At 39.1% G+C, this 15,629-nt stretch overlaps 1 protein-coding gene across 10 annotated transcripts in view; it reads left to right on the forward strand.

Moving 5' to 3' along the window:
- Positions 1-15,629, forward strand: part of GAB1 (GRB2 associated binding protein 1) — a 101,013-nt gene that overhangs the window by 50,368 nt on the left and 35,016 nt on the right. For all 10 annotated transcript variants that reach the window (XR_012764013.1, XM_075421038.1, XM_075421045.1 and 7 more), the window contains exon 2: positions 7,499-7,793. Coding sequence is in view for 9 of the 10 variants with exons in the window: in XM_075421038.1 (XP_075277153.1) it covers positions 7,499-7,793 (295 nt within the window). In the remaining variant the exon portion in view is untranslated. The remainder of the gene's footprint in view (positions 1-7,498; positions 7,794-15,629) is intronic.

Raw genomic sequence — 15,629 nt, forward strand, 5'->3', positions numbered from 1 at the left:
AATATAAGATGATGTGATTAGAATGAGGGAAGGGAGATTGTCCTCGCAGTATTGTTTTAAATAGGATGGATATAGGAAAGACTAGAGAGAGATGATCAAAACGTGCTCATGATCAGAGCGGAGAAGACTAAATTTTGCAAATGTTCTGAGAAACAGGGCAGCAAACCAAAGACCCTGTAGATGTGAGAGTAAGGGACCTGCAACATACACTTCTCCTTATGCTGTGACAAGCATCATGCCATGACAAGTGTCATGTTTTTGTTGCTGATAAAGCAGTGAGAGGAGATGGCAAAGCTAGTATCTGTGATGGGGAACATCTTGCTGGCAAGACTTTTAGGGGGTTATGTCTTAGCCACGCAGGGTCGGTGGTGTGAAGTAGAACAACTAAAAGTGAAAAGGTAAGTTTGCAAGTGATCAGAAACAATAGAACATTTATGGCTAGAAGAAGTGGATAAGATGATGTAGGAAGATAGAGGGATGATCTGGTCACTGGCCCTAGCTTGGAGACAGTGAAATAAGGGCTCAGGTCCTAGCTCTGCTGCAGATCTCCTGCTTTATTGCTCTGTATAACTCTCTGGATCGGTTCTCCTTTGGTGAAGAGGTGATGATAATTCTGTGGTGTGCAGGAGTACGGCAGAGAGAAATTTGTGCTTGCCATTAGAGAATTTCTGACATACTGCAGAAAAGTAAGTACTTATTGAAGTCACTGATGCTACCAGTCATAATAAGGATCAATTTAATGTGAATTAGATGATACAGACCTGGCTGCACAATTAAATTACACTGGGAGTAGATGTGAGGCTTGGGGGGGGAAAAAGGGGAGGGGGAGGGGAAAAAAAAGGCAAGAAGCCCCATGCAAAATGGAAAGGACTATGAAAATAATCAGTTAGTTTTAGATTCACAAAATGCAGCAGTAGTTAGTGCTACATTGTCTGAATTGTATTTTGTGCCTTTTTTGATGCTTTAGGTAGCTGTGTAATGCTGGGAGACAAATTCACATGCTGAAACGTCAGTTGTGAAACAGTGCTCACAGTAAATCTGTGTGGAAGTATTGTTCTGCTGTATTTTCACTGTTTTCTTTTGTTTATTTAACAAGCTAAAGTTAGAATCGGCAGCACAAGACTAGAAAATGGTGACAATAGTTTGAAAACAGGAAATTTTGGCCTTGTGTGTATTTGGAACAGATGATCAGGATGATGGCCAGGAGAGTGGAAACTTCCACTGAGACTGTTTTTTCCTTATTTTGCTCAGTGAGAAAAGATAGTGCTTCCTGGAAAACAAGTCTTAAGTATTTAAAGAAAGTCGTAATATATTCAGTATTTTCCTGGTATCACATTGGTTTATTTTGCAGCAATCTGTTTACACTTCTTAGTATTTAATGCTACTAAAAGTAGAATGTTTGGACTATTGTCAAATCTAGGAAATGCACTTTCTGCTGTTAGAATTAAGACACTAAACATGCTTTTTTTTGTGCTCGGTTTAGTTGTTCTGTCTTACGTTTAAAAAAAAAAGAAAAATAATTTTTAGAAAGGAAAAGGCATAATTTTTAGGGAAGAGGATGCAATTGTCAGTAGGTGTTATGACCATGGTTTTCAGAAGTAACTAGTAATTATATATTCTTCAGTTCTGGTGCTCATGCTATGACCTTTAAAAAAAAAGTTTTCAAAGATTTGCAGAAAATGCTTTCTGAAAAACACAGCTGAACTTATTTCCATGCAGAAATATACAAGTGTTAGTTTCTCAGGGAAGACATCAGCCGAAATTTTGAAATTTCACTATGTTGGAATTAGTTCTGGTAGCTGGAAGAGTAGCAAGTGGAAAAAGTAAAGTTCTGTACTTGAATTACTGTTACATAATGTGGCCTCTTTTGGCTACTTCCTGGCAGTCTTCCCAAATACATGGCTTGTGGGATGAAGCTCATCAGTGACAGTTGTCACTGGTCTATGCCTACCACAAACAAGATTTAAAAAGAAGCATAGTGTGAAGGAACACTTATTTTTATTTCATTTGAGCTTCTAAGGATGCAGAGCGCACCACCTAACACACAAGTTGGTAAAGCTGTGCCAGATGTGTGTTCGTCTCCTGTGATGAACAGAACACCTGGACACTAGAAATGTGGAGGCAAAAAAGAGAAGAAATACTCAATTTCTGTTTGTCATCCTTCTTCTTGTGTGTCGGAGACATGTAGCGATTTCACAATTGTTTAATAACCTTTGCACTGGAAAAAAAAATGAGAGGGACAGATGAAATAGATTGGAGCAAGAAGCATACAGAAAATTAGATCTTGATCCCAGCAGACCAGTGAAAAGACCCCTACAGTAGTTTCAGGACTCAAACAAATTTCCAGGAGAGCATTGTGAAGTGACCTTTGACTGTCTCCCCCTCCCCATACTTTTCTCTGGTTCATGCTGTGCATGTCGTCTACTTACTTCATAAGTTCTTCTGGAGCAATGAAATGTTTTGTCTGTGTTCTTTTAAATCCTTCCCTGTGCCCCTGGGTAAGTCGCTTCTTTCTTCCAAGTCTTAGTTGACTTCTCTGGGAAAGGAGGATGCCACGTACTGCCCTTTTAAAGTACTCACTGTGGAGTACGAAGATGAAAACTTAAGCACCAATGTCTGCACACTTGAGAGAGGAGAAGGAAAGTCTGAGATTTGTAGTTTTATTCCTGGGTCTACTGGTCATACATGGGGGAAAGATTTATTAGCGATATTACTGCAGCGGGTTGCAAGTGATACACTCTTTGGCTTAGCCAGTGCTCAACAGTTTTGGAGGTGTTTTTGACTGGATGCTACCCAAGAGAAAAAGGGTGGTATATGTCGTAGAAGAGGAAAATCAGCTTTAAATGGCATGAAAATTATGGGTGATAATACTTAGCAAACCAAAGAAGGACAATTGACCAGTATATCAGTACGCAGCATTACCTGGCCATGTGAGATGAGAGCAAATGCTGTAAAAAATAGACTACAAAAAGTTTGTTTTGATTTAGCATTTCTAAGGTTTCATTTAAACATTTCATGTAATTCTTTTGGCCTCTTGAGCAACAGCTTGAGGGAATCCAAATAGAAGGTTAAATCCTTTTGAAAATGCAAATGTAAATTTTCTACTCTTTCCTGCCCCTTCCTCCTTCCTTCCCTTTCCATTTACACATACACCCCCTGTTTCTTACATCTTTGAACTACAGCAGCTGAATGAGGTACATCTCAAATATATATGATGGGGGGGAAAAAAAAGGTCCATAAATTTAAAAATTAAGGGAGGTACAGCTGCAACTTCTTCAACAGATACACGTCTTGTAAGGAGATTGTTGTAAATCCTGTGTACTGCATATAGCTTTAGCTACTGTCTTTCAAAAAACAAAAAATCCAAACCCCAACACTGCTAAATGATGCTTTCTGCCAACTTCTTAGCTGATTCTCTCACTTTTAAATCAGCAGTTTGCATATATGTGAGTGGAAAAACTAATTGTAGGAATTTTTTTGGTTTTGCTTTGTAACCTAGTCAAGATGCTGTGTGAAAAATACAGAATTCCAGTATTCCTTTGATCATTTGATGCTCTGTGGGTGAGCAGCTTGTCACATTTTAGACTACCTCAAAAACAAGCAAACAAGCTTGTTTCTATAGTTATGATGGTCTCATGATACGATGGTCTCATGATACAAACAGGACAATGTTTGGCAAGAATGGTGATGTCCTGTGTTAGGCCAGCTGATATGCTTTGCAGCTCAAAGGAGAAAACAAGGCCTTTCAGCCTGAAACAAAAGCAGCAAACCTCGTTAAATCTTGTTTTGTAGTAATTTAGAAAGCCTATACAGGCTTTTGGTGAACTTGAGTCCCGTGACGTTTTCCGTACTATACTTCTAAAAGGAACTATTTTACTTCTGAATTAGTTATTTGATCTGCATACAATGATTTGTAACTAGGTGTTAGTATATTTATGAAGTATATTTTTAAAACCCTATTTATATTAATAGATCACATTTTTATATATATGAAAAAATCTTTCATTAAAAAAAACCCCTGTTGTCTTTTTGCTCAAATATCTTTCCAGAATTAAATTGTATTGATATTGTGGCGAAATGCTTAAATCCCATACTAGCTGTTTTTTTGGCTTCTCAAACTTAATGCATTTGACTTGTAGCACAGAAAATCAGTGTTTGATAATGTATGGCTGATAACAGCAGTAATGTGACAGATAATTAGTACCTGTAATTTTTCTGCAACTTAAACCAGTTGCATCTTTTTTGGTGATTATGAGAAATAGTCTGTGACACGCTCCGTAAAAGAAAATGCAAAATTTTCAGACAAGAATGCCCAAAGAGGTGAACAACAACAACAAAAAAGACTAAATATGTGTAAATACATATTTGCACATGTGCACCATCTCTTCTAGAGTTTTCTTTTTGGAAAGCCAATACTGAAGAAACTCTTCCTTACACACATAGCACGGTATTCTGTACTTCAGTGAGGCAGTATACAGCTTTCGTTACAACGACAAATACTGAAATGTTAAAAATAGATCAAGCGTTAAGAATCCTAGATATTTTCAAATAACAAAGAGTGATTTATGTGGGCTCATTTTGCACTTTGACAAAATATAGAGGCGCTTTTGTACTATGATTAGCAAGGGTGCTGATGTCAGTTCGCTTGTCTAGCTTTAAGCTTTATTCTGCTGCTAAATTGTGCTTTGTACTGTTATCCAGAGAACCTTTGTATCTGCCTTATTAGTGTGTAGTTTATGGAATTGCTTTTGTTTATGAATATAATATGTGCCAGTTTCAGTGAGTGTGACTCACTATATGACTGAAATAAACAGTCACATATGCACTATGTGAAAACCCTTCAAAAATAGCAGCAGGTGCTGGTAGGCAAAATTCAATGTTTTAAGTACTTTCTGGTTGCTATTTTGTAGCCCGAAGGGCTGAAAGCAAATTCCGTTTAGCTGGTTGATTTTTCTGAATTTTTAAGAGTCCTCTTTACTCCTTGATGCTGAACAGAAATTGTTAGGTTTGCTAAGAATCTTTCACTCCTTAACACAGTACTAGAAATAAACTTCTGGAAGAGGCATGCTTAGTTGATACAGAGTTGATTTTTTTTGTGTGTGTGTGTTACATGAATCGTAAAACAAAATGATTGTGCTGCTCAGTTGCTCTTGTCCTTCTCCTATCTCTGATCTCTTTCCTCCTGACTTAAGCTTTGAAAATCTCATCTGAAGGCTGAGGTTAAAGGTAAAGCTAGTTTCTGAAGCAACAGAGTTTTACAGTGTGGTTCCTATCAGTTATCTGTGATTGACCTTGTCTGGAGAGAGAGCCTCCAATATTGAAGTTTCCTGTTATCCCAGCATCTAAGCTGTCACTTGATTTGGAAACAGGAAACAAAACAAACTTTCCAAGTGGTTTTTGGTCGCAGTTGAACAGTGCTTGTCAGCTGTGCTGCTAGAAGGTGCTTACATTTGAAATCTAAGTTGAAGGGATTTCATCTGTTACATCTTCTACTTCTGTGTTTTACTGTTCACCCAGTCAAACTTACCACTACCGTGAAGCAGTTGCTTGAGACCTTAATTCATGCAGTTCAGCATTTAGAGGCAGATGCTGTGTTCACAACTGCAATAAAGATACTTGTTTTGTGAAGTATAATAGTTAATCTTAAAATCAAGTAACTTTTGGAGACTTCGTAGTTGGAGAATGGATCACAAGCCCTTAATTAAGCTGTCTGGCATTTTTCCCTTTCTCCTGTTTTCTGTATTATCTTTTCACAATAGTTTCCTGAGCTTGATGCCCAAAAAAGACATGCCCGCATGACAGTGAGGGGTTTGTGAGTCTCTAGTGCAAAGCTGACTGCACTGGTTCGAAGCTGGAAGGTAGCAGTGCAGTTCTTGCTCCTTGCCCTTTATGTCCTCCCACCACTAGTTTGTTTGAAGGTAACAGCTACATAAAAATAAAATGGAAACACTCTTGTGCATCAAGAAGATGGGTCTGAGTCTTTTCCTAATACATAGTAAGAAATTCTTATTTTCAAATCTGCGTCCAAGAGCGTAAAGGACATCACACGCCTTGACCTCTTCTGGGCTCATCCTTTCCTTGATTAGCATGCAGCCAGGGCTGGCCAGAAGGAGAACTCGCTCACCTGTTTTATTTTTTTATTTCTTCTGTTGTTTTTTGTCCTTCCAAAGGACTTGCTGATGACCTTGTTTGAATATCCTAAAGAAGGTTTAAATAGGGTGCCCTGGGACATGGTGTGAGTCGTGGTGTAACACGTGGTGGCTTGGCTACTGCATTGATTTCTCTGGGTCATCGGCTTCACTGAAAAGCATAAAAACAAATGGAGAAGACGGTGATGGCTCACCACTGTGTCTAGGCTCTACTTTCAGATTTGTAACTGTGAATGCAGTGCAGCTCTTCTAGTGGACAATGGCAGTACAGTTAGTTTCTTCTGCTGTGCCCATTATCCTGGCCTTTGTGCATATCTTACAGCATAGAATGCTGTGTTGTTGGTATAGCTGAGGAAGCAAAGTGCACTTACGTGAGGCAATAAAGGTGCTGTTGGTAACACCAGGACAGATGTATGCAAACCTTGGTTTCCTGGTTTGAGTTAGCATCTTTGGCGAGAATTATGCCAGGTGATGGAGGCCCATGGGAATGAAAGGTAGCTGAGGATTGGTTGGAAGATGAGGTATTTCAGTTGTGCTTTTTTCCTGGACCAGGTTCTTTTTCTGCTGTGGCAGGAAGGCTGGTATAACAAGCATGGCATCAGATTGTGAGGCGTATTTCTCCTGTGGATGTATCTCGGACAGAGGCTGGTTTTAGGTGGTAAAACTATAATGCTTGGTCATTTTCTCCATCCTCATCTCTCTAACGGTTTCCAAAATAATAATATGGCTCTTGTTGTGTAAGAAGTACTACTGTAACAATATTATGAAGTTCTGAGTGCAGAGTTCCCGTAGCATCGAGGTGAGTGTACAATGCAAGCATTGTCTGTTCTTTAAATGCAGGTCACGATCATTGAGTATTGGTGAAAAATTCAGAGTTAAAAGGCATCAGCCCAAAGCAGCAGCAATTGGAAACAAGACACTATGGAGCACTTAAAGACACATTTTATTTTGTCTTCTGCATGCGTACGTCAGCTACCTTCAGAAGTGTTTTGCATGTACTTTTTTCCATCTCCCGGTCCCCTCCCTGCTTTTTTCTTCACTGGGTTCATCCTTTCTCCTTTTGTAAACAGTGATTTAATTATATGTCCCCTTCTTAAAAATAAAGCTCAAATACAGAGGAAATAAACTTTAAAATACAAATTCACTAATCCTTTAGTCTACTGCTGTAACAATACGTAAATAGATTGTGTTAAGTGTAGGTAACGTGTGTAATCTCTTAGAATCGTAATTGAACTACTTATTATTACTTGGTTGAAACCAAGGCTGAAAACATACGCAAAAGGTAACAGTCTTAAAGTATGATTTCTTCCTTCTGATTTTTCTCCCTTTATTCTCTCTCCAATTTTCAGGCATGGAAGAGGAGATGGTTTGTGCTTCGCAGCGGCCGTTTAACAGGGGATCCAGATGTATTGGAGTACTACAAAAATGACCATGCCAAGAAGCCTATCCGTATTATTGACTTAAATTTGTGTCAACAAGTGGATGCTGGATTAACGTTCAACAAAAAAGAGTTTGAAAATAGTTACATTTTTGATATCAACACTATAGACAGAGTTTTCTATTTGGTAGCAGACAGCGAGGAGGAGATGAATAAGTGGGTTCGATGTATCTGTGATATCTGTGGGTTCAACCCTACAGATGAGGGTAAGTTCTGTTGGTTTTTCTGAGAAAGTGCAATGCCTACATGCAAAAAATGTTTCAAAGATCAGGTGACTATCTTTAGCTGATATATGTTTTAAAACTTGTATGCATTGGCTACTAAACTTCCTTGTTACTCTGGAAAAAAAGTGAGCAGAACAGAGGGAGGTATTAAGAATTTGTTACAAATTAAGTGTGCCATAGAACTTCGATGATGCACTTCTGTTTTGCATGATGTTAGATCTTGAGAGTATAGGAAAAATCTTTAAGTAAAATCCTGCAAATCTGAAGATCATCATAATCATCAGAGGAATCCCATTTGGTATAAATACGTATGGTTATGCAAGCAGGAATGAGTGCAAAATGTCAGGTTTCTAATATTACCATTTCTCCATCTGCTTTGCAGTTCGGGGGGAAAAAAAGGTCCACCCCCCCACCAGCCGAAACAAACAAAAAATAACTTGTAATTCTTCACTATCCAGCTCTAATCCTACTAAAACAGACACTGTGTGAAAGCAGCTTGTAGGAAAAAGGATGGTGTGTTCAATTTCTACAAATACCTTGTGGCCATTGCTTGTCCTCAATCTATCCTTATTTATTTACTTGTTATTCCTGCATTCCTTGTGGAGATTAGCGGGTTCCATGACTTGCTCTGTGCACAGTCCCAAGAAAAGATTAAATAGGAGCGGTAAGAGAGTTATATATAAGGCATGCCTGACTGAAGGGTCTAGAATTAAATCCCTGTTTTTTGTAGGATTGTGGATGGAGGTACATGGGGGGGGAAAAAGGGCTTGCATCTCTTCTGCTCCAGGCAAATCTTAAAAAAATTGCTGATAAATATTGCGGCTTTCTGAAGAGGGGCCCTTTTTTTTCTTTGTATTGCAGTTTTGAACTAAAACTGTGTCATGAAAACTTCATCTATGAATTACCACTCTAATAGCAAATTCAGTGAAGGGTACTTGTTTTGACAGTTCCAGCATGTTTTTATGACATCCTGAACATAATGGAGACCACCCACAGCATGTTTCTAAGAGTGATTGTCATGTGATTGAGTATTCAGTCTGCCAGGCATCTGTTACGCACGGGAGAGAGGTAGGCAGGTGGTTGCTTTTCAGTGGATAATACACTAGTGCACCAGTGCAGCTGTGGGCAGGAGGCGCTCAGAAATCATTGGTTCTGGGGACAAACTAGGCATCTGGGAAGTAAGGAGGAGATGTGTTTACCTGGCAGCCCTTGTCTGTGTGAGAGCACAAAAGAGCAAGCGTCCATTGCATGGAATGGAGATGGGGGGTCCTCTCAAAGCCATGAGGCCTTTCCTTGCTTGAGAGCTGGTGTATTGCTAATCCTTAATTTTCTGTTGATGTTAATTACATCTTCTCATGAACTGAAGATGAAACATGCTATGGATGCAGAGAGAACTGACTATGCCCACACTCGCTGTTTGGACCAAAACTGGTTTTTGCTTCAGTCAATTCTATTAGTAACTTATCCTCATTATACTCTCATTGCATGTTTCATCTTTGGTGTTTTAGCTTTACCTGAATTATCCCGACACCTTTGCTTTACGTAACTGAAAGTTGACAGTACTGTCTGTTTTATGGATTTAGTAACGTCTTGCAGTGCTGCATTGAGGAAGAATTAAAGAATGAAAATGGGCAAATCAGTTGCTGAGTGTCTGTTTATGGCCAAGTTGTTATTTTTACAAGATAAATCTTCCTACTAGTGGAAGAGCAAGTTACAAACGTACTTTATAAAATCTGTGTTAACCTACAGTTTATTTTGAGAAGTTAAAGAATAGGTGAAGTTTACTGCAGCCAGTAAAAAGGCACTATTATTTTAGTATGGCACTAAACAAAAAGATTTTATGGGGCATGAGAAACCTTCCCTTTAGCGTATGGAAGCAGAAGATAGTTTTTTTTGAAGCTGGACAAAGCACCTCTTGCCAGGCTCTTGCTTGCTAGTCTTGTTACGAGACAACTGTCATTGGCATTCTTTGCTTGATGAAGGACTAGGGGCACTGCTGGCCTGTTGCTGCTGCGGCTGTTCATTTGGAAGCCCAGTCCAATTGCCTCTTTGGATTTAGAAAGAAAAAAAAATTATGAGATGGTTAGTGTTATTAGAAAACGAATACGGTGTTTTGGTGTTGGGAGGAATGGGGGAGAAAGAGTTGATCATAACTGTGGAGAGACCAAAAGTATGATAAAGATTACTTCTTTAGTCATATTTACAAGCCAGTGAGCCTCCAGCTTCTGATTACATCGTAGCATAGTGTGATCTGTGATGATTACATGACAGTTACATTATGTGGCTTTTTATAGGGACTTTCTTTCAAGGAAGGGTTTACAGTGATTTTAAAACTTGCAACAAGGTGGAAACATGAAGGAAATTTTAAAATAAAAACAAACAAGCTAAATCTACTGCTTTAAAGAAATTTCTGTGTACTTTTTATGTTTTCTTCAGCTAATGCTTCTTGTTTTCAAATGGCAGTAGTAAAATGTTTGTAGCATCTCTCATTTTAAAATGCACGTGCAAAGGTGGGGGGAGCTACACATGAGTGTGGGTTTTAGGTTTACAACCGAGTTTCATACTGCACTTTTAGCATTCATATTTTCTCTGTAAAGTCATAATATATTAAGTCATTTAGAGGTTAAAATGTAACTATGAGCAAAAATGTGTTGCCAGTGTTTTGTGTACTTTGAACTCAAGTAAGAGACGTTCTGGGATGGAGAGACTGAATGGAAGTGGGAGATGACTGTTCTCCTCTGCCTCGTGCTGTGGAGACCTCAGCTGAAATACTGTGGCCTGAGCTTCCAGAAGGATGAGAATAAATGTTTACAAAACGGTAGAAATAGAGGAAATGGATTTTTTTTAAGTTGATCGATGAGGAGAAAAGTTGAAGGGTTTGTTTTTCTCAGGAAGAAAACACAGAGAGAAGAGCTGTATTTCAAAGTATAAAAAGCTGTGATAAGTAGGACATGGATCAGGAGTTACCTGAAGAGAGAAGTAATTTGTTTCTCTTTCAGTGAACGATGTAACGATGAAGAAAAAACTTCTAAGGATATTTAAGCACAGGCCGTGAAGCCCTTCCCTAGAATTCAGCGGACTTCTGTGCTGAATGTTTTATACGTGATCTAGCTCCATGTTGCTCTAGTTTAGTGAACTGCGTTCTTGGCAGAGCAGGGGAAGGAGGAAATAATCTTACTATATGCAAACATAGTACTTGCATGTATTCATTTGAACAAAGATAGCAATAACAAAGTAAACCAGAAGAAGTAACAAAGTAAAGCAGAAGGAAAAATAGAAAAGGGAAGAACAAGACGTTGAAAACCACAATTACATTTATGCAAATAATTACATGTGGTAAAGAAAGATTCTGTCATCATAAGGACCGTAGTTTGAAAGAGCTAGAGCTTGCTTCACACACAGCGCTTTCAAAGTTTGCAGTATTTCTGCTCAGGCAGCTTGCTATCTGGTATATGCTTCTTGTGCCTTCTGTATTTTGAACAGTAAAATTGGTCTCAGATAACCATTTTTTTTAAATTGTGTTCTGATAATACATGCAGTGCAGGTTGATCGTAGTGTGGGTGCAATATCAGTGATTGGCAGGATGAGGGTTAACCCCACCTTCTAACTCTGACTCCTCGTAGTCTCTCTAATGCTGCGTGGTCAGGCATCACAGCTGCTACTCTGTGTTAGAGATCTCCGTACCACATCGGGATACTCCTGTGCTGCCTGTAACACCAGTGTGGAAGAGAAAACAGGCTCTGCTGCTAAGAACTTACTATCTGCAAGAAGAGACTTCAACGTAGGAGCAGAGGCGTGGGAAGAAGTGAAAGCAAATAAGGTGGTTTTGACCATTGTCACAGATAAGCGGTCCTAGTGCTTCAGCCGTTCGACTGTTGTTGAACTCTGGGGTTTTTGAGAAGAAATTTTCAGACGGTTTTTGGTAAATAAGTAGTGGACATTAGAGGTGTTTAGGGTGCCCTTCCTGCATGAAGGGTCTGCCTCTAAGAAATAAAAAGTGTTCTGCTTTGACAGGTTTGACAGCTGGATGATAGAGGCTGGCACACTTGGCAAATCAAAATCGCCATCTCAGTAACATGTGATAAACATTAGAGATTTTCATCATGAAAGGGCAGAAAATTGAGGAAAAACAGCACGAGGTTTTAGTTGAAGGAAGGGAGGCTCTGGAGGAGCATAGAGAGAAGTGCAATGACAGAGTAAAAACCTTAAAAAAAGTCTTTGCAACAAAGTTGCACCATAGAGATAGTATACTTAATGACGAGTTGAGATTTTTTTTATCTCTTGGTTGAGATTAACTAGAAAGAAAGTCAGCGCAAAGATGACATGCCAGGAGGATGACTGACGGGTGACCTGGAGTGTAGTAAAGAATAACATGAAAGGACCAAGTTAAGCATTAGGAGAGAGATGCTATGGATAAGGATTGTGGGTCTGTTGTCTTAGTAGTGAGGCAGTAGGTTTAGAGGGAATAGCGGCACAAGGGTGTCTTTTTTTGGAGAGGCTTTTTTGGTTGCTTGCTTTGAGGAAATAAAGGTGTGGGATAGTGGCCATTGAGATGTACAAACATGATTTTTTTTTTTTTTTTTTTTTTTTTTTGAGGGTGGAATTGCTGAAAGGAAGGTGAGGATAGACTGTGAAGGAGGCTGTCAGAATTGCGAGATTTCATCTGGCAAAATTGTAGAGGAATAATGGAGGAATCAGGACCAGAGGAAGGCCTGAGACTTGGCACAGCAGGTTTAGTAGAGGCAGTAGCTGGTGGCAAAAGAGCTAGGTAAAGGGAGGCAAAGCTGAGATAGTCATTGCCCGTTATCCAAAAGAGAAAGAGAAGAGGGCAGAGAAGATGTAAGATGTCTTTGACTTCAGATGGTGTGGTTAAAAGATGGGTGGTTAAGTGAGCTGGTGATGATTAATAGATCTCAAAATCTGTGACAGCAGGTCTTCCCTTACAAGTAAGCAAGGGAAAAAATACGTTTATGAAGAAGACGTAATTTACTATTGGGAGTGCAGTCAGAACCTTAATCTTGAGTGTTTGGGGTTGTTATTTTAAGCTGCCAGCTGCACGTGACAAAAATTGGTATGGAAGATGATTCTACTTTTGCTTGAGGAAAAATAAACTGATATGCCTAAGTAATCAACTTAATTTTCCCTGGTTCCTGCTGGACACCTTTTGTGACATTAACATCACGTGACGAGTTGCTAGGAGAAAAGGATTGCAAGAGGGTAGGTTGGAGAACTGTTGTGCAGAACGCTAGTTCTGAAGCCGTGAGGTACTGTGAGGTGCACATGGAGTGCTGAAAACCTCCTGCTCCTCTCCGGTTCCCGAGATGCGGTGTGCTGCAGCCCCAGCTGGGTGAGCTTGCCACGTTGCTAGAGCAGCCTGCTCTGCTGAGGAGAGCTCTGGGCCTTTTCAGTGAAGAAAAAAACCCAAATGGTTTAATGTGGTAAGCTGCACCATTTCTCCTCACAAGCACCTGCAGAAGTTAGTCTGTAACAGGACTCCTTGATTATTTTTGCTACATCACCCAGCCTGTGTACCATCTGAAGATGGAGAGAACAGGCTACAGATGTTTCTTTTTTCCCCACCTTGAATGAGTTGTCTTCAAAAGAAAATCACAGGTGGAGGGGGGGAAGAAATTTGGAGTGGAAATGCTTTTGATATTTTCAAATTTTAAATGGGTAACAAAAAAGCAGCTTAAAATTACATATGAGCTGCAAATAGCAAGTACTAAATTTTAGATGTGAGCCCTGAAAGCCAGAAACTTCAGTGTGTGATAGGAACTTGGACCAGTCAGTCATGTTTCTGGTTCGGATGCAAGAGGCAGGGTTGTCCTGAACGTAATACACAATGAGCAACTGCTGAATTCTTCCTTAGTGTTCTTTAAATAGGGTATCATGTTTATCTTCAGAAAAAGAGAGGTGTTTTGAGATTATATTAAATTAAGAAAACAAACTTAGGAAATGCACAAGAACTTTTTATTAAAGTATTTAAAAAGATTTTCTGTGGGTGTAGCAGAAAGGTTCACAATTGAGGCTCACTGCATAGATTTCATATGGATTATAAGCTGATCACTTACACTGAAAACCAAACCCAGACTGGCGTGTGCATGCATCTTCTGGGCTGTATCTGGCTCACTTCTGTTGAGTGAAGTATGCGAACAGAGCAAGTGCTTGTTTGTGCCTGTCAGCGTACACATGCTTGCGCTCTGTGTGTGCACATGCACACGTGGCCCTTTGGTTCCAGGATCTTTCACTTGAGATCACGTAGAAGCTGGCACTAGAGGAAACTCCAGCAGAGTATTGCAGGATGTATCTCATTACTTTAAGCAGCACAGATAAAGGCGTAACAGACTTAATTTAAAAGACAAAGAAAAGGTCATCTTAAGGATTGAACTGAAGTTATTCTTTTCATTATGGCTCCCACTGTTGTATCTGTAAATTCTTGTTAAAGGTTGTTATTCTAATATTTTGTTGACCTTTGGTTGTTTTAGTTTTACTATGATAACATCTGCATCATAGTAAATGGATTGAATGAAAACATTTCAGAAGAATAGTAGAATCATGCAGTTGCATATCTGTTGCTGATTCACGCTTAAAATGGGAAAATTCCATTCCTGTTTTAGCCTTTCTACCTACAATCTGCAAAGAATGCATTTTCTTACTTTGATTGCAATTTTGACATTTAATGAAATGCTTGCTGTAATGAGGCTTCTGTTTTGTTCACTATGAGAACATTTCGAGTATTTACATAATTAGAATATTAAGAGACTGCATATCATAACATAGAAAACAATTTAATTTTTGCTCTCATTAGAAAAAAACAAAACCAAGCCTAACTGCAAACTCCCACACAGATCTTCTGTACTTTATGAACAGTCTAGGTATAGAAACATGTGGAATGAAGAAGCTTTTTATAGTTAAGAAGGAAGAGAGAGGAGCCTTTTGTAATTCTTGTCAGGAAATGTTCTTTCTACCTCATTAATTTTATGAGTGTTTTATTAGTGAGGCAAATACAAAAATGGTTATGAGGAAAAAAATATAAATTCTAGCAAGGATGATGCCAGTAGCTGCTCTGAACAAACCAACTGAGAGAAGATAAAGCTCTTGCCCTGTTTTAAGAAAGCTGCTTGTTCTAGCTGTACTGAATGCGGGAATTATAAAAACAAAATAGGATTCTTGTTACGCTCATTTGCATGTTAAATATTTTGGATGTTTTTCCAGCTCCCAGTTATTTCAAAGCAGTCCGAGTGTCTGAGCTCTGGGAACAAACCAAATGACTTACAATGCTCTTTGGTGTGCAGATGACCCCTTCCCTAAAAATCTGCTAGTCCAAAGTGGAGCAAGTTGATGATTGTACTCTTTGAAATCATAATAGGCTGCTGGGAGAAGCTCTTTCCTTCATATCAGCATCTGAAGTACATGGCTAAAGAGAGTAGTTTAGAGGGTACAGATAGGCAAACAGCAATCATTTGCTCAGTGATAAAAATCATTAACAGTACTGTTTTCTTTGTAGCCATATTTGAAATAGCTTGAATACATAAAGCAAATAAGAAGTAGCCCAGAAGTGAAGTGCCTTAGACTAAGTTCAGTTGCTCTTTAAATCAGGCATTAGCCTACACTGTTTAACACATACAGAATGCCTGTATGAGGTTGAATTTGAGATCAGAATGTTGGTATTTTAATAGTTTAGTGCTCTATCCACTGCAAAAAAAAAATCTGAACCAAACCACACAAAAACCCCCACAACAGATGTGTAGGAGAACTCAGGGATTTTTGTCAAGTGGTATCTGTGTCAAAGTAAATGAGGCAGCTCACCATGAGGAG

This window comes from Opisthocomus hoazin, chromosome 5 (assembly GCF_030867145.1).
Source record: "Opisthocomus hoazin isolate bOpiHoa1 chromosome 5, bOpiHoa1.hap1, whole genome shotgun sequence".
In the NCBI taxonomy this organism is placed as follows: domain Eukaryota; kingdom Metazoa; phylum Chordata; class Aves; order Opisthocomiformes; family Opisthocomidae; genus Opisthocomus; species Opisthocomus hoazin.